General features: G+C 33.9%; 1 protein-coding gene across 3 annotated transcripts in view; it reads right to left on the minus strand.

Annotated features, from left to right (window-relative positions):
• The window catches only part of DPYD (dihydropyrimidine dehydrogenase), an 836,293-nt gene that overhangs the window by 538,927 nt on the left and 276,640 nt on the right, over positions 1-20,726 (minus strand). The window contains exon 9 of one of the 3 annotated variants that reach the window (XM_045064891.1): positions 11,332-11,535. The exons of the other annotated variants lie outside the window; for them this stretch is intronic. Coding sequence (XP_044920826.1) covers positions 11,471-11,535 — 65 coding nt within the window. The 3' untranslated portion in view covers positions 11,332-11,470. Of the gene's footprint in view, positions 1-11,331; positions 11,536-20,726 lie in introns of those variants that run through there. 3 annotated transcript variants of the gene reach the window in all.

Below are 20,726 nucleotides of genomic sequence, written 5' to 3' on the forward strand. Positions count from 1 at the left end.
AGAAGATTTGTGACTGCTGTTCTAGCTCTCAGAAGATGCTTTTTTGTGAGTTACTCTGAGTGTTGCCTGCTAAAACTCATCCAACCATCCCAGCTCCAAAGTAAGAGAGATTATCTCATGGACTTTCTCAGTTTTGTTTTGTTTTTGCTTAACCAAGTTGATATCCAAAATTCAGCTTGGTCACGGAAAAGAAAACATTTGGAACTTAATTACTTAAAACCAGTCTTTGTGGAGAAGAAATCAAATGACTGTAACACACACATGAATACACAAAGTACTGGAATCTTCCCCTACCTGAGGAAACAAAAACTCTAAAGATTGTACATATTCAATACAAATTTGAATGAACTTGTGTCATCCTGTATAGTGAGCCAATTAATATAAATACTGGCTTTTAAAGTATTTCTTTTGAGTCATTTAACTTTCATCATTTGGGGGGAAATATAGCTAAAAGGGGGATTTGCATGCCTAGGAAACTCAAAGCAAGGACACAGTTTTCTCTTTTATTTTTAATGAAAAATAATTGCTTAAGAATATCATTATTTTTTTCTGAAAGAACGACGGCTTAGAAGATTGTAGGGACTTTTCAAAATTGCAACATCTCTTGGGCTCTGGCTTTTTCATATTTCCATTTTTCTTATTCTGAATGTACCACTTTACATTAGTTATTGATCTCCTTGTGAGTCATAACAACTCATATTATGCAGCAAACAGCCATGCCCAACTGTCATATTGTACCTGCAAAGCGGCGGCTCTACAAGCCAGGTGAGACAAGGGAGAATAATTTTCTCAGCTTGTAGCATGCAAGAATTCACTGAATCCCCTTTTTCTCACCAGGGTATCCTTCTGCCTTGTGTCCTCCAGTCCAGGCACTGGGTAACTCTCTCTGCTGAACAAAGAGGGTTCTTGAGCTATTCAACGTGGACAAGGGATTGAAGGGATATAGCTGCTTCTTACCAGAAATTTGACAGATCCTCACCTTCACTCCTACTCCCACAGCTACCTGGTATTACTAGTCCTGAAACGTGAAGTAGACTCAGTAGTGCAAATCATGGTACGTCTTGGGTCCAGTTCAGAATTCAGATTCTTGGGGCTGCTTAGTCCCAATCTCATAGAGCCATCTGCTTTTCAGCTTCCGACATTTTATTGTTTTCTGTCTTATTCTTTTTCCTTTTAAGCTTACGGCATTTGAAAAATCCTGCTTCTTTCATTTTAGTGGCAATTCAGGACAGGATAGAAGGATATACTTGTATTCAGCCTGACATTTTCAAATTGAAGTCTCACTGAACTAATTATAATTATAAAAAAATAAGAATACCCATATCTTATTTTGTGCTAATACTTAGGAACTTTTCTATTTTCTTTTCAAAAGACTGAATAGAACCAGAAAATTTATTTGTAGGTGTGACTTTTCTTTCTTTGGTCTACATTCCCGAAATGAACTTGAGCTTGATTTCAAGTTCAACTGCAATTTCTTAAGTCCTGTTGCATAAATATATTCTTTAGCAGCCTCACTATTCAGTTAGCACACCAGTAAGCAAGATACAGGGTAAACAAAACCGGCTGTGGCTTCCTGTAGATATTTATTTACTAAAAATTCTTGAGACTATTAAAATTTGCATTTTTAAATTTCTAAATTCTAACATGTAGCCTTTGTGCATGGGTTGCCTCACTCTTATGACTTACACTTGTCAGTCTTTTATATAGACAAATGTAATATAAAACCAAATTATTTTTTGACAGTGTTAGGGGCTCCTGTCAATAAAAGATATCACACCCTATCACCATTACTAACTAAGAACCTGGTTTCATTTTTAATATATCACATATAAATCAACAACTACTCATCTTTTTGTGGTCACAGATACATCAGCTAAAAGATGGTTCTCTAATAAAGGAACAACAGGTATCCAGAAAAACTGGTTCATACCACATTTTACTCCCATGAGAGGTAACAGAAAACTGGTAAGTTAACATCAATAATATATTCCAATTACAAATATATTAGTTATACAACTAATGGAGAATATTGAAGACTAGTTGCTTCCTAAATTCTTCTGAGACCATCTTTATCTAACTATAAAAATTGGTTAATTAGACTTGTTCCTGAATAATTGTTAAAACAGACAAAGTTTATGCCTCTGAATTTCACATGAAAATTAAAAAAAAAATTAAGGCCAATTAATTGTTGAAATATTCCTATAAGACCACACTTAAAAGTTATTCAATTGCTTTTTCTAGTCATAAGATTCTGTTACTTTTATTCTGCAACCCATGCCTGCAGTTTGCATCAAATAAACCACAAGAACAAATCACGAAAACATTTTGTTTGGTTATACCAGAAGTTAATTCTTGTTAATGCTCTATTAAGCATTTCAATTAGTTGTTATGTTTACTTTTAGTTTTATAAATTAATCTTCTCTACATATCTAAATATACATTTCCTAATGAGTTTAATATTCAAGGAGATAAATATGAGAAAATGCTTTGAAACTAATTATAGAAATAATCTTATGTAATCTGCAAATGCTGATCAAAGTATATTATTTTAGTAATGCCAACACTGGGACAATATAGCTTTATTTGGTTGAAAATAATGATTTTGACTTTATGATAATGTTAGGTTTTATCCTATGTACACAAAGATTAATACAACATTAAAATCCTAAGCTACAGGAATTTAGGGGTGAAATACTGTATATTTCCAATAGCTACTTATTAAGTGGTCATTTATTTTCCAATTTTTGATTAAGATTGCTGATTTTAAATCATAAGGAAAAAGACCTAAGCACTTAGACTTAAGTACTACTTATTTAATTCATTCCCTGTGGAAGTTCAAGCTCTAATCGTCTCTTATCTGCATTCTATAACAGCTCTCCAGCTGTCTCAACATGTCCAGTCTTGTTATTCTTATGTTCATACCCTATCTAGCGAGATATCACTGCTTGAAACCTTTCAGTCAGTTTTCATGTTCAACAGAGTAGCAGCCCAAGGTCTTTAGCATCCTAGGTAGGACTTCCACAATCTGATTAACTCTCCAGCTCAGAGACTCAACTCATCAGAGACTCATGCACTACAGAAATACTAAACTACTCAGGAGTGATCATGCTAGTTCACTGAAAAATTGTTCTCTTGAGCCCTCCACCAGTAATAACCCTATCCCTCCAACTTCTCTTTTCCTGATAACTCTTAATGATCCTTCAACTCTGTAAAGGTGCCACTCCCTCTAGTAAGTTTCCATGACCTCTTCCCCTACCCTAATAAACATTCTTACACTTAAATTCATCAGGGTCATGGTTAGCATTCGGCATCTGGATTGTGCATTCACAAAGCTCTGGGGATCTCTCCATCACTACATACATTACCACACTGTGTTGTAATTATGTTACTTTGCACCTAGAGAGCCTTGGGTCTTCATGAAGTCAAGGAAAATGTTTTGTTTTCCCTGTCACTAAATGCTTAACAAGCAGTACCTATGACTTCATTTGTTCAACACAATGTCTGTGAAGACTGAACCATGTTGTTTCATGTTTCAGTAGTTCATTCCCTTTTGTTGCTGAGTAGTATTCTATTCAGTGAATAGTGAATATGCCAAAATGTGTTTAAACCATTTATCTGCTGATTGACTTTTTTTTTTTTTAATAGCCAAACTATGGAAAGAACCTAGATGTCCATCAACAGATGAATGGATCAAGCTGATTGACTTTTTGTTTGTCTTTTTTTGTTTTGGGCTAATAGGAACATTGACATAGGACTCATTACAGTTAACATTTTTATTTCTTTTGGTTAAATATCTAACAGTGGTATTAACTGCAGTGTAGCTGTATGTTTAACTATACAAAAAAGTACTAAACTGTTTCCAACGTACATTTTACACTTGGACCAGCAATGTGTGAAAGTTCCAGTTGCTTCATACCCTTGCCAACCTTTGGTATTATTAGTCTTTTTAATTTTGGTTATTCTAGTGGGTGTGAAGTGGTTTCACTTTGTTGTTTTGATTTGCATTTCTCTAATGACTAATGATGCTGAGCATCTTTTCAAGTACTTATTAATTATGCCTCCATATTCATCTGCCTGTTTCAATCTTCTGCCCCATTTTGAAAATTGGACTGTCTTATATATTATTTAAAAAAAAAAACAAAACCCTTGGGGCGCCTGGGTGGCTCAGTGGGTTAAAGCCTCTGCCTTGGGCTCAGGTCATGATCCCAGGGTCCTGGGATCGAGCCCCGCATCAGGCTCTCTGCTCAGCAGGAAGCCTGCTTCCTCCATTCTCTCTCTCTGCCTGTATCTCTGCCTACTTGTGATCTCTGTCAAGTAAATAAATAAAATCTTAAAAAAAAAAACCCTTGCATGTTTTGAAAATACATAACTAGTTTTGTCAAGTGTGTATGTGTATTTTTCCCCCATTGTATGACTTGCCATTTCATTTAAAGATCAGATGTTTCTAATTTTGGTGAAGTACAATTTATTTCTCAAATATTAATTTTTTGTTGTTTTCTTATATAAAAGTTTTTCTTTAAACCATTTAATAAACACAAAGATTTCTTCTAAGGGAAATCCACAATTTCAATGAGAATGACACTAATAACCACTAAGCCTTTGGCACCAAGCACTGTGATAATCATCATAGTGAACCCCACTTTTAATTACCATCTCTACCTAAAAAATAAGGAAACCTAAACAAGAGTTGAAATAACTTACTCAAGGGCACAGGTGTAGTAAGGGACAGAAATGGGATTAAGTTTAAGTCTAACCTGGAACTCCCTGCTCCTATTCTTCACTGCCTTTATAATTTTAAACCCAGGTGGTGATTAGACTGGGGATTTTATTTTTTTATCTTTTTAAAGATTTTATTTATTTATCAGAGAGAGAGAGAGAGAGGTAGAGAACGAGCGCACAAGCAGGCAGAGGTGGGGAGAGAGGCAGGCTCTCTGCTGAGCAAGGAGCCTGACTCGGGACTCAATAACAGGACCCTGGGATCATGACCTGAGCCAAAGGCAGCAGCTTTACCGACTAAGCCACCCAGGCACCCCAAGACTGGGGATTTTATTATTTTTTTTTATTTTTTAAAGACTCTATTTATTTATTTGACAGAGAGAGAGAGAGATCACAAGTAGGCAGAGAGGAAGGGAAGCCGGCTCCCTGAGAGCAGAGAGCACCATGTGGGGCTTGATCCCAGGACCCTGAGCCAAAGGCAGAGGCTTTAACCCACTGAGCCACCCAGGTGCCCCAAGACTGGGGATTTTAAAGATCACTGGGAGTTTTAAAGATCTAGAAGGCTTTTACTCCTAGCACAGATCATGGTAAATATTTGCAGAATGAATATATAATTTTGATATAATTAGATATGTCCCAAGAGGCTGCTTGTAAATTGGCACTCTGGAAATTTAAGGAAAAGAATCCAATGATCACTTTTATATTACAAAATATAATTTGTACATGGGTATGTGGGTGGTATCTGCTTCACATATCCAGTGATGTTAATTCTTTGGTTGTCTGTGTTGCTCTGAATAGTTGGAATAGTTACAGTTTAAAAAGATCAATCCATAATGAGAAGTATTTTCCACACTATATATATTGAACTATTGTTCTTTAACATATGGCTAATTAAGTCTGGCAGAAATCAGAACCCACATTTTTCCTTTGACTAAAATTTTGGCCTAAAGACAGCTCAAAATGAATTACCTCATTCTTCAAATCAGTAAATAAGACTTCTCAACTTGCTGCTTTTTTTTCAATCTTATCTCATTGACCTAGAATATTTAAAACTTAAATATATGCACATATTATAAGAACTCAAGTTTTGAATGAATGCTAAATTAGGTTGCCCTTCACTGAATTTTATATGTATTTATTTTCCTCTCTTGTGTCTTTCTTCTCATTCACCTTCATTTCTTCCATTCCCACATCACCATATATGGTATTTATATCCAACTTATAAAATGCCCTATATTTTCTTAATAATAATATTCTCTAATGGCATAGTGGCTGATTCCATCACTACACTTAAGCAAAACATAAGTTGTTGCTAAGGACTAATAATTTGTGAAAATGCTACTGCTCCAATATTTTTGCAAATAATGTTTGTCATAATAATTTACTAATGAGGTTATTTAATGACCTGATAAAATTAACTCCTTTTTAAAGCAATTAATTGTAACCTGTGTATAATTTATAGTTGAGCAAACTGACTCAAGCCCGCTTTGTGTGTTAGTTTTATTTTCATATCCTTAAAGGGATAATAATGTTGGAAGTCACCTAGAATATCCATTAAATAAATAATCACTAATTTAGAAGTTCAAGAACTATTTACTTTGTTTTAATTATAAATAATAAAACCAATGTTCAATAAAGATATCACCCCTATTTGTTCCTCCATTATAATAAAATGCTTTATTTTATTCTTTTCTTCCTTCCACCCCATAAAAGTAAACTGGTAATAAGACCTAATATAAATGTAAAATTAGTTACGTAACAATTTAATGTTCTTTGTCTGTATTGTCCTACTTTGTTTTGCAGTTTCTTCTCCGCACTTAGCCTTTGCTATTGTGTGTATTACTGGAGAGGAGCTGTTATTCTCCCTTTAACTCTCTCTCTCCTCTTCTCTGAGAAGCAAAGTGAAACTCACTTGGCTAACATGTTCCACCTTGGAATTCTTTCCATCTTCACCAAATTATTTCTCTATCAATGAGGGGAAAAGTATCCTAACAACTGTCAAAAAACTAACACATCTACCTCTTTTCTTCTTTTCCAGTCTCCTGGTGTCCTTCCCCTTTTGCCCCCTTAAATACAATTTCAGACTTCTGTTTTCCATTTTCTTCTTTACCTTGCCATAAAATGTCTCCGTATTTCTCTATAAAAACAATACAACTTTCTCACCTCTCCTCATCCCTTAAACCATTATACCACTCCTTATTTCCCCATGACTATTGTATTGGGTGCTTTGGAATGGTGGAAAACTACAAGGTTTGGATTTCTTGAGAACTTTGGTGACTTTAGGCAAGCCACTTACCCACACCTGGTACTGCTTCTCCAGCAAAAAATGGGGGCAATTAATACATATTCTCTGGGATTACAGTGTAGTTTGAACGAGATTCAATGAGATCAAGTATGCAAAGTTCCTAACACATAGTATGTTTGCAAAAAATATTGGCAAAACTCTCAGGCATTGATGGCTAAATGACAAATTTGATATTTACAATGTGACAGATGTTCTAGTAAGTGTGATTTATTTGCATTACAATAAGAAAAACTCTAAGAAGGGACGCCTGGGTGGCTCAGTTGGTTAAGCGGTTGCCTTCAGGTCATGATCCCAGCGTCCTGGGATCGAGTCCCACATTGGGCTCCTTGCTCAGCAGGGAGCCTGCTTCTCCCTCAGCCTCTGCCTGTCTCTCTGTCTGCCTGTGCTCGCTTGCTCTCTCTCTCTCTATCCCTGACAAATAAATAAATAAAATCTTTAAAGAAAGAAAGAAAGAAAAACTCTAAGAAGCACAGAGTATACTTGCTAGAATAATTGTTTCTTCTTATTTTTCTCAAGCTTATCAAGGTGCTGATAAAGCTTTTAATGCTCTTTCAAAAGGCTCAACAAAGGTACCTCCCACAACTTAAATTCAGGACCCTGAAATAAAGCTGCATTTCAAAATAATCCTCATAAAGTAATCATGAAACATTCACTAGCCTGATTAATAGATATTTACAATGTCCTGAATGACTTGGCTTGAGACTTTTGTTCATTTCCATTGTAACCATGTGAGGAAAGCTCACATCTATGATAAAAGCCCATGTTTAACTGTTCAGTGTCATGCCACTCATGGTGGGTAGAATGACTAGGAGCACAATAAGAATTCCAAAGGATCCCAGAGTCCCTTTAGTATCCCATCATAAATAAAAAGGAACTCTCCACAAAAGCCAATTCAATAAGAAAAGGGTATATCACTTCTCAGTTAAAAGGTAAGTGGTTGTAATAGCAGGTTGGAGCATTGTTAGAGAATTAGTTTTTCTTTAATAGAAATAAAAATCAGTGTAATTTTAAAAATTGAGCACATTTAATGAATGCCATTGGTTAATAACATTATATATTATTACAGAATTGTAAAAAGTTACAATGGTCGGGGGTGGAGAATTTAGCATAACAATTGCCAATGTTTGAAAAGTTCTGTTTATTTAATCTAACATATATTGTACATGTAGTAATAAGTATTAAGTGGAATTTAATGCAACTCACTATTACAAAGTCATTTGTTACAAGGAGAAACATAAACCCTAAAACCAAAGACTTGCCTAAAAATTTCCACCCTCCCCTTTTTATTTTTTGTACCAATCAATAGTTACTGCAGATCATATGTTCAATTATTCAGCAGTATAGAAACATAGAATCTGTGAGGACTGATTTTATGTTTCCCTAATGCATAACACACATTTTCTTATCAGACAACAGGGGAATAAAATATTTAACTATGATGGTGGCAAAAAAGTTAATTTCTGAGTCCTATTTAATAGTTGTAAAATTAAGGGAATTTTTAAATGTGTTATGGCATATACTTATGGTGATAAAATATACAGAAAGCCTGGAACAATGCTTTAAGGAACACACAAACTTAGAAAGAAAGAAATTGTGGCAAAACTGATTATCATTATTATTATTTGCAGAAGAAAGTCATTGGTTACTGAGGAAAAGGGATAAATTTACATCTCACTTTATATGATTAACATATCTCTATGGGAAAAAATCCTGTCACTTTTGTAAACTATATATTATATTAATTCTTATTAAGGAAATTTGCCTTTTTAAGAGTCCCAAGATAATATTTTTTAAAGCGAAGATTTTCTTCCCCAAGTATCCCTTCTAAATATATATTTATTATACCAAATTTTCTTTTGAAAGGTTTACTTTCGTGTACTTATTTAGTATTCCAAACTTATTTAACACAAATATCTAGTATTTCGAAGTCCACACCTTAGTAAATAATTACCAGGTTCAATGGTTTTCAAAAATATTGGCTTTGCACACCAAGAGTTCATAGTAAAACATTTAAAGAAGTTCAGCCCCTCATATGGGCTACTTTACTTTTTCTCTGTTTCTACAAAAGAGTTCTCTAAACCCAAAGAGTGATACACATATACTATGTTAAAATAAAGGATGTGATAATAACATTATACAATATGAGTAAGTCATGTTGAAATAATATCTATAGACAGATTTAGAACATATTCATTCCAGTATGTCTGAATATCACACTCAGTGAACATGACAAGTGACAGAATTTCACTGGGATTTAGTTTTCTCATGTTACCGAGTGTAGATATGAAGAATGACTACATGATCTCACCAATGCTATGACTTCATGTAATACCTATAACCTGGGGCGCCTGGGTTGCTCAGTGGGTTAAAGCCTCTGCCTTCAGCTCAGGTCATGATCCCAGAGTCCTGGGATCAAGCCCCACATCGGGATCTCTGCTCAGCAGGGAGCCTGCTTCCCTTCCTCTCTCCCTGCCTGCCTCTCTGCCTGTTATCTCTGTCAAATAAATAAATAAAATCTTTTAAAAAGTGTTTAAAAAATACTAAGCTGATAATATTAATGACTGCCATTTAAAAAAATCTCACCATATGCCAATTCAGTGAAAATTTATTTTATATTATTTCTACTACTCCCAATAACCATAAATGAGATACTGACTGAATTTGACTGACTTCAAGGCTCATAATTTTTCTACTAGAGCATACAGCAACTAATACCAAATCTACATCTCCTACCCACAAACTTCTGGGCTGATTTCCATACCTATCCCAGTATACCTGAGGGTTTACTGGATTTTTCCACTAGGATATCACAAAAAATTCCAAACAAAAAAGGTAAAATCAGAAGCCATAATCTTCCACTCATTTTTCTATTGGTAAATTGTCATCACCATCCATCTAATTGGTCAAAAGGAGTGCTGAAGACATTCCTTAAATTCTCAACCTGCTTTGTTGCTTCTTATTTCTAATCTTCACCAACTATATTTAATCAGATGCTCAGACCTACTCATTGTATTTCTTGTTCTCAGCCCTATTCCAGATTCTCAACTTTCTTTAATCTGAATTATTGTAATAGCCACACATAAAATCTCCCAAGACCTGGTCTTGTCCTTCTCCAACCTATTTTCATAGCACCACTGAACGAACCTCCCTAATCTCTGACATCTCATGTCGAAATCCTTCATTCTCCATAGTAAATAGGAAACATACTAATTAACTAAATTCATGTGTATACCATGCAACATCTGTGGAATCTATTTCTGTTGTATTTGTTGGGTCCTACTGACTAGCACACATCCCTGGCAGTAAAAGCTTCTGCAACTCTATGGAGCTGTCACATACGATAGTCCCCATACCTCAGTGTATGCTTCATCTTCTGCCCCCTTCATTTGTCTTTTTCCTACAGAGGCTGAGAGTGTTGGATGAGTTAGCAGAAGTGCATATAAATATGTGAATAAAAAGTTCAGATGCTATGCTGCTGTGTTACATACTGTGGGAAATAGTTAACCAGGTGACAAGTAGGAAATATTTGTGTGTCTATCTTCCCTCAAAATTGTAAGCTTCTTGATAGCAAGGACATATTAGTCACTTACCGGGAACTTGGTATTTACTGAATGAGTGAGTATATAAACAATAATGGGTAAAAGCATTAGCATTGTAAAAAATTATGAGAATGAAAGTCATTTATGTTTGTTAATACCTTCAGCATATGTCTGTTAATATTTTGTCAGTGATGCCAGACTTGGATTGTAAAGACAACTCACAAATATTAGATTTTTCCAATACCATTTTAAGGTTGTATGGGCACAATTTAAAAATATACAGCTATGTGTGCTAAACTATTAAAAATGAATATAATGCTTAATTAATTGTTCAATATATATGACATATATTATATATAATGTTTAATATAATGTTGAGTCAAATTTTTTTTAAATCTCTACCTTATTTTGTGTATTGTTCTGAGCTGTATTAGGAAACTTTAAAATCTATAAACGAGCTTTCTTACTCTCCTTCTATAGGAAAGAAAAAAAAAAAGAGCCATGGGATGAAAATGTTGCCTTAACAATTTTAACTCTTTTCTCACTTTATTCTCCTCAAGTTTCCTTTTCTCAGAAAGATGACTGTAATTAGCAAAAGGCCAGAAGATCAGAAAACAAAACTAACAAAACCCCCCAAACTCCAAGAACCAAGAGGGATGGGTTCATAACATATATATAAGCATAATATGCGTACACCCCTACACACAAACACACAAATATGAGGGAGGAAAGAACACATTTAAATATAATGGAAAACCAGGTGGGGTTTTTTGTTTTTGTTTTTAGGTTTTATTTATTTATTTGAGAAAGAGAGAGATAGCAAGAGAAAGCAGGAGCTGGGAGGAGTGGACTAAGCAGGCTCTCTGTCAAGCAGGGAGCCAGATGCAGGGCTTCATTCCAGGACCCAGGATCATGACTTGAGCCGAAAGCAGATGCTTAACCGACTGAGCCACTCAGGTGCACCGGAAAAACAGTCTGAGAGGAACATAAGATCATTTTAGGGCCAAACCTGTTACAATATGTACCATTTTAATAGGAAAGCTCACTGTTGGACCAATCGTTGGAGATTTAGTCACTCTTCTCTAATTCATAGGATGCCATAAAATAGCCCAGAATATTCCCACCAGAAATTCGGGTCAATAGCTACCAAAAATGCTTCAGAAGGGGAAAAAAGACACATAAAATCGATCCAACTTTCCCTGGAGTATTCTATTAATCAATATGTCTAAAGTCAGTAGCAGAGGAACATATACATACATACATATTAAAAATTCAAATAATTTATTTGATTATGTTAGGGTGATGTTCTTTACAAAATAACTTCAGTTTGCATACTTAAAATATTGTTTTAGTACAGTTGGCCCATGAACAACATGGGTTTGAAGGGCATGAGTCCACTTAAACATGGATTTTTTTTTTCAATAAATACAGTACAGGACTATAAACATATTTTCTTTTCCTTATGGTTTTATTTAATAACATTTTCTTTTTTCTAACTTACTTTGTTTATAAGAATACAGTACCTGTATAAAAGTATGTGTTAACAGACTGCTTATGTTATTGGTTAGGCTTCTGGTCAAAAACAGGCTCTTAGTACTTAAGTTTTAGAGGAGTCAAAGTTATACAGGGATTTTTGACAGCATGAGGGGCAGCACCTTAGCTTCCATAAAGCTCAATTATCAACTGTAATTAGTATAATAACTAGTTATACTTTCAAAAAAATGATAATATTATTTTTCATTATTAATCTTGGTTAACACCCTGGTTTTTATTGTTTTTCTTAACATTTTTCAAAGTAGCATAAAGGCAAGCTTGAATCCAGTTTAAGTCAGAAAGAACAATATTGAACTGATCATTCCTGAATTCAATATATTTTTACAGTGTGTCAAACAGATACTAAACTGAAACATGTTTTGCTCTATCACTTGGTACAGAAAATTGCACTTCTACCTGATCTATCCTTAAAATTAAGAAAATCACAAATTCTACTCAATATCCACATTTTTTTCTACTTAGTATTTAATTGAATGTATCAAATCATTTATCAATAATACTTTTTCTATGGTCTTTAATAAACTTTGCTACGTAACAAACATTTATCTTTTACACTGAAATGATGGATACACTTGCAGACAAATTTAAGGATATACCAAAATAATGACCAGTTTACTTCCCTGAGCACATGGAATAAGAGGAACTATGGTCTGAATGGCTCTTTGTTACTTCCTGGCTGAGTTGGTAGGTGCTACTTGTTAGAATTTATAATAAAAAACTTGAGAGAGAGAAATAAATAAAGTAGAAGGGAAAGGTACAAAGATTTCAGATCAAGTCCTATCCTAGAAGCAGATTTTTATTGTTATGTATGTGTATGTTTCCTTTATTCTTAACTTATCAAAAACTGATGAGAAAACACAAAACTAGCATTAATTGCAATTTCTAAGATTATACCTTTAGAACTGTCAATCACTTCATAGAAAACTAATTTCAGTACTTAATTCCATCTATGATTTTAATTTGGATATGTTCTTGTTTTTTCTCTGTGAAATTAAGTATGTACTTATTTCCTGAAATTACTTTAAAAGGATAAAACGTTGCAACCAAGAACTAAACAAAAACAGCAAGTTTACTTGTTAGTAATGCTTTAAAAAAACAATATAAGCAGGGGCACCTGGGTTGCTCAGTCAGTTAAATGTCAGGCTCAGGTTATGATCTCCTGGGTCAGGGGATAAAGCCCTGCACCAAGCCTCAAACTGGGCTCCTGCTCAATGGGCAGACTGCTTAAAGATTCTCTTTCTCTGCCCCTCCTCCTACTCATGGTGCACATGCTCTCTTTCTCTTTCTAAAATAAATAAATATTTTTTAAAAATAATATAGGCATAATATCAGGAAGAAAACTCCTTTTTTCCTAATGAAAGAGGATTTTATTTATTTGTTTCAAGTTTTTACTTAAATTCTAGTTCATTAAATATAGTGTAATATTGGTTTCAGGGGTAGAATTCAGTGATTCATCACTTATATATAAAACCTGATACTCACCACCACAAGTGCCCTCCTTAATACCCATCACCCATTTGGCCCATTCCCTGCCAACCTTCCATCCAGCAACCTTCAGTTTCTTTTCTATAGTTAATAGTCTCTTTTTTTTTCCTTTTTTAAAGATTTTATTTATTTATTTAGCCAAAAGATAGAAAGAGAGCTCAAGAAGGCAGAACAGCAGGAGAAACAGGCTCTCCACTGAGCAGGAAGCCGCATGCAGGGCTGGATCCCAGGACCCTGGGATCACGACCTGAGCCGAAGGCAGCGGCTTAACCAAATGAGCCATCCAGGCACACCTAGTTAATAGTCTCTTATGGTTTGTCTCATTCTCTTTTTTCCTTAATTTCCCTATGTTCATCTGTTTTGTTTCTTAAATTCCACATATAAATAAAATAATATGGCATTTGTCTTTCTCTGACAGACTTATTTTGCTTAGCATAATACACTCTAACTCCATCCATAGCATTGCAAAAGGCAAGATTTCATTCTTTATTTATGGTTGAATAATATTCTATTACATGTGTGTGTGTGAGACAGATATCATATATCTTCACTACTTTATCCATTCATCAGTCGATTGGACATTTGGGCTTTTTCCATAATTTAGCTATTGTTGATAAAGGTGGTATAAACCTCAGGGTGCTTATGTGTCTCTGCATCACCATTTTGGTATCCTTCGGGTAAATACCTAGTAGCGCAATTGCTGGATCATAAGGTAGTTCTATTTTTAACTTTTTCAGGAACCTCCATACTATCTTCCGGAGTGGCTGCACCATTTTGCATTCCCACAAAAGGTGTAAGAGGGTTCCCCGTTCTTATCCATGCCAATATTTCTTGATTCCTGTGTTGTTAATTTTAGCCATTCTGACTGGTGTGTGGGCATCTTATCACAGTTTTGACTTGTATTTCCCTGATGGTGAGGGATAGTGAGCATTTTCTCATGTGTCTGTTAGCCATCTGTATGTCTTCCATGGAAAAATGTCTCTTTATGTCTTCTGCCCACTTCTATCTTGATTATTTTATTTATGGATGTTGGGTTTGGTAACTTCATTATAGACTTTGGATACTAACCCTTTATCAGATATGTCATTTGCAAATATCTTCTCCCATTTAGTTTTGTTGATTGTTTCTTCTGTTATGCTTTTTACATTGATGAAGTCCCAATGGTTCATCTTTGCTTTTGTTTCCCTTGCCTTCAGAGCCACGTCTAGTAAGAAGTTGCTGCAGCTGAGGTCGAAGAGGTTACTGCCTGTGTTCTCCTCTAGGATTCTGATGGAATCACACTGTTCTATGTGTCTGTTTTTCTGTCAGTCCCTTACTGTCTTGATGATTACAGCTTTGTAATACAGCTTGAAATCTGGAATTGTGATGCTTCAGGTTTTGCTTTCTTTATCAGGACTGCTTTGGTTTTTAGGGGTCTTTGGTGGTTCCATACAAATTTTAAGATTGTTCTTTTTCACTCTGTGAAAAATTCTGGTGGCATTTTGATAGAGATTGCATTAAATGTGGATTTCTTTTGGTACTATAGTTAACTTAACAATATTTGTTCTGCCAATCTATGAGCATGGAATGTTTATCCATTTATTTGTGTCATCTTCAATTTCTTCATCAAGTGTTCTATAGTTTTTGGAATTACAGGTCTTTTACAAACTCTTTGGTTAGGTTTACTCCAGGTTTCTTTATGGCTTTTGGTGCAATTGGGTATAAATTGGGATGAATTCCTTGATTTCATTTTCTGCTGTTTCATTATTGGTATATGGAAACGCAACAGATTTCTGTACATTGATTTTTGTATCCCATGACTTTACTGAATTTCTGTATCAGTTTTCACAGTTTTTTGGTAGAGTCTTTTGGGTTTTCTACATAGAGTATCATGCCGTCTGCAAATAGTGAAAGTTTGACTTCTTCCTAACCAATCTGGATGCCTTTTATTTCTTTTTGTCGTCCGATTGCTGAGGGTAGGACTCCTTATACTATGTTAAATAATAGTGGTGAGAGTGGACATCCTTGTCTTGTTCCAGACTGTAGAGGAAAATCTCTCAGTTTTTCCACATTGAGGATGATATTAGCTGTGGGTCTGTCATAAATGGCCTTTATGATGTTGAGATACATTCCATTTATCCCTACTTTGTTCAGGGCTTTTTTTTTTTTTTAAATCAAGAATGGATGCTGCACTTTGTCAATTTCTTTTTCTTTCTTTCTTTTGCATCTACTGAGAGGATCCTATAGTTCTTATCCTTTCTTTTATTTATGTGGTGTATCATGTTGATTGATTTGCAAATATTAAACCACCCCTGCAGTCCAGGAATAAATCCCACTTGACTGTGGTGAATAATTCTTTTAACATACTGTTGGATTAGATTTGCTGGTATCTCATTGAGAATTTTTGCATCCATGTTCATCAGAGATATTGGTCTATAATTCTTCAGTGTAGTGGGGCCTTTGTTTTGTTTTGGGATCAAGGTAATGCTGGTTTTGTAGAATGAGTTTGGAAGTTTAATTTCCGTTTCTATTTTTTTGAGCTGTTTGAGAAGAATATGTATTAACTCTTCTTTAAACGTTTGGTAGAATTGCCTTGAGAAACTGGCCCTGGACTTTTGCTTTTTTGGAGATTTTTGATTGCTGACTCAATTTCTTTTCTGGTTATGGGTCTTCATACTTTCTATTTCTTCTTGTTTCAGTTTTTATAGCTTATATGTTTCTAAGAATGTATCTATTTCTTCAGATTGCCCAATTTATTGGCATATAATTTTTCATAATATTCTCTTATCATTGTTTGCATTTCTGTGGTGTTAGTTGTGATATCTCCTCTCACTCATGATTTTATTTATTTGGGTCTCTTCTCCTTTATTTATTTAAATTTGGGGGAGATAAATCTGGCTGGGGATTTATCAATTCTATTAATTAAACATGAATGTACTTAATGCCCTAAGTGTACACTTAAAAAATGGTTAAGATAGTAACTTTATGTGTATTTTACCACAATTTAAAAAAGTGAATTTTAAAAAGGAAATATATAAATTAAGAAAAAATAATTATTTATAAGTAACACCAGTTTACAGGACTGGATAAGAGTATCATTTTAGTTTCAGATGTACCTCAATTTATCCAGGTTGTACTCTGAGCCTATTACTTAACATCTCTTGACACAATTTATACATACAGGAAATGGAGATATCACCAATATCAATCTGATATTACATTTTGAGAATTAATTTATGCAAAAAAATTTAGCCAATACTCTAAGAAATTAAGTAACTGTATTTATTATATTTTCATATACAAAATTTGTGTTTATTAGTTGCATAAAAGTATTTCATTGTTTTTCTAAATAAATAATAGCCTTTTAAATTTATTTTGCAAACTATTATCCCTAAACACAGCCAGAGACATATATATGGTAGAAGTATAACAATATATGTTAAAATATGATCACTCAGTGGTTAAATTAAAAGAAACATTCTATTCTAGCACTGACAGATTTATCAGTGAAATGGAGATACTAAGGCTCAACAAACACAAATATTGTATACACAAGAAAACAAAGTGTAGAAACACAAAATAGGAACTTAGAGATCCAAGAAAGCTATTTTCCAATTAAGTATGACTTTCTTCCACTAAACTGGACATATTCACATAATCTTTGATTCATCCAGGTACCAATATCTTCTTCTCCAATTTAATTTATGAATTAAGAGTTTTATGTGCAATTTATCTCCATAACACTAGCAAAGTGAACATCTGTTAACTTTCTGCCATCTAAGTTTATGTTTGGGAGGGTGGGTGTGAACAGAGCCTCTGATGTGTAATATTCTTTCCATCTGCACACCAGGTGGCACTGCATGGTTAATCAGAAGATGAAAACACATCAAGATTTCTTATGTATTTGGAGATAAGAAAATAAATAAATCAAAATTTTTAAAAAATTTTTTCTAAAATGTCAATAGTAACTACAGATAATGATTTACTTTAAAGGATTATGTTATTTGAGTTAATAATGTAAATTCATTATGATTATAGTATTCTTTCCCCATATATTAATTCTTCTATAATTTAAATAATATTGCCAAGAAATATGAGTTTAACAATTGAGAAAGGATAACCAAACTAGGTTCTATCCCATTGATTTCTATTTATTCATTTAGGTAAATCTGTGTCACACAATACAGCCTTGGGAATTTAGGACAATATGATTTCACTAGACGCCCCTTAAAAAATTCAAAGGCAGGGTTGGTGAAAACCTGATTTGATATGAATTTTAGTTGAATTTCTTCTAAAACAGATTTATTACTTAAAATGTCTTAATGAAGTCTCCTCTTAAAAGCAATCATCTTCCTTTAAAACATACTGTTTTTAAGTATCTCATGTCAAAGAAAGTGTTATTTAAATGTCAATGAAAATAATATTATTGAATTTGATCTAATGCTACTTAGCCAAAGATGGTATAGCCCAACCTATATAAATATGAAATAAGTGATAAATAAGATGCACAAATTAGCCTGCAAATTTTCTCATTCCTATTCTTTGGAAAGATTACTGGTAGATGGAAATCTGAAGCATATGTAGAAATATACCTAATTTCTTCTAATTTGCATCAACTTCTGCCATTTCCATACCATTTTTCATGCTTCTCTTATTAATCCCTCTTTCCTTGTGTGTAATGGGGGCCCTAATTTTACCAGATTTTGCATATAGTGATTTGTAAAAGTGTAAGATAAGCTGGGTTGTACAGTTTATAGTGTGAACAAAGGTATCTAGTGGTATGCCTCCTAGCTCTAATTAGAAACCACAAACATAGCATACATATGTATTGAATGTCATGAATTCCAGATTCAACTTCATTGAACTGGGGACTTATGGGGAAGAGTTTGTATATTTGATGTTCCTTGATTCTTGTATGACAAAACCCACTATCTCAGTGACTTCTAATTTTGTTAAGTATCTCAAAGTTTATTCTTCAACATCAACATTTTACTTCCAGAGGACAACTTAAGATCTACATGATGATTACTACATTTGTGGGGGGAAAAAAAAAAAAGAATCCAACACAATGCCCACAGTGTATGTTCAACAATATCCCCTTCCAAGTTCAAATAATATTTTTTACCCATGAAGGGGGAAAAAAAAAAAGGTAACCAGGAGCCATAAGCAGCAGTTGAAAGAAAACGTTTTGGTTAGTTCAATAATTTTGCAACTCTTTTTTTGATTTTTTTTTTTTTAAGATTTTATTTGAGAGAGAGAGAGAGAGAGAAAGAAAGGAGCCAGATGCAGGAATGGATCTCAGGACCCCAGGATCATGACCTAAGCTGAAAGCAGATGCTTAACCAATTGAGCCACCCAGGCGTCCCTTTTCAATTGTTTGCTCTTCAAGAGTTGATCAAGTTATTGGGAACTATTTGGGGAAAAAAAAAAGGGTAGTGCTTGAACAATGAAAATGAAAAAAAAAAAAAAACGTTTTCCCCTCCTTCTTTAAATAACTAATATAAGTGAAATATATTTTCATGCCATGAAAAATATATATATATATACACATACATATACAGGTTACATATATATACATATATATGTAATAATAATCCCTCCATGTCTCCATCAAAAGAAACCCAGAGGCACCTGGGTGGCTCATTCATTAAGCATCTGCCTTAGGCTCAAGTCATGATCCCAGGGCCCTAGGATGGAGGCATGAATCAGGCTCCCTGCTCAGTGGGAAACCTACTTCTCTCTCTCCCACTCCCCCTGCTTGTATTTCCTCTCTCTCAGTCTCTCTCTCTCTGTCAAATAAATAAATAAATAAAAGTCTTAAAAAAAAAAAAGAAATTCAGAGGATAAAAATGTTCAATAATTTAAAATAAAATTTACATTCATACAAATGTTTAATTTAAAATATGGCATATAGAATATTTTAAAATAATCCTCTTGGCTAAATGAATTATATCCTTTTTTACTGTTAAATGGGAGAAATAGAATATTTCAGTTAATTAAATCAATAATACAATTGATATTTAGGAAAATCTACAATATTCCAGGAATTCTACCAGCAGGGGGTAAATAAAAGGATTTTCTTATACCACCATTTTTATCATACAATGCTTATTAAATACCCTAGAGCAAATAACAGTACCTTTACCAAAATGCTCAAAGACAATACCTAATATTCAGCACAGAAGTATAATATTTAATACAATGATAAGATATAAGTGTAAGAACGACATGAACTGTAATATTTAGAATTTAATTCATTGTCTTTGAGTAAGTAATCAAAACCATGAATATGTCTTTTGTATTTTGTTAAAAAAAAAAAAAAAGGAGAGAGAGAGAGTGCAAGAAAGCTATAAGAAGATACCTGGAGGGGCACCTGGGTTGCTTAGTGGGTTAAAGCCTCTGCCTTTGGCCTGGTCATGATCCCAGGGTCCTGGGATGGAGCCTTGAATCAGGCTCTTTGCTCAGCAAGGAGCCTGCTGCATCCCCTCACCCCCCAATTCCCCTGCCTGTCTCTCTTCCTACTTGTGATCTCTGTCAAATAAATAAACGAAATCTTAAAAAAAGAAAGTATCTAAGTATCAAGTATCTAAGTATCCAAGTATCTAAGAAAGATACTTGGAAGGATAGATGACTTTAAAAAAAAGAGCTAAATGATCAAATAGTTTGAAACTTCCCAAGAAATTATTACATTGTTTTTCACTTCTTCCTTTGTTGTTTTTTTCTTTTTGAATAAAAAGAAAATTCCAATTTTCCAATTATTTTACTTCAAAAAATGTTACTGATGTAATACTATATTCATGTTACAAAATGGGCTAACCTGTAAAATACAACAATTTTAAAAAACTAATCCCTGCACTCAAAGGCTTTTGATATACTGTGCTTGTGTGTGGGGCAAGGGAGTGAGTATATGCACACAACCAAAAATAATAAAAGGAAAACTATATTCAGTTCTATAAATGACGTAGAAAACATTTTGCTATATATGAACACAGAATAAACATTTATCTTTGCAGGATGAGTATGAGTGTCTTATGTAAGAAGTGGCATTTGAGATGAATATTGTAAGTATTGACTTTACCATATGGAGACAGACTAAAAAATTTTCTCAGTAAAGTCAAAACTATGAGCCAAGATATAATGATAGAAGA

Source organism: Mustela putorius, unplaced genomic scaffold (genome assembly GCF_011764305.1).
Source record: "Mustela putorius furo isolate JIRA1106 unplaced genomic scaffold, ASM1176430v1.1 tig00003853_pilon_pilon_pilon, whole genome shotgun sequence".
Classification (NCBI taxonomy): domain Eukaryota; kingdom Metazoa; phylum Chordata; class Mammalia; order Carnivora; family Mustelidae; genus Mustela; species Mustela putorius.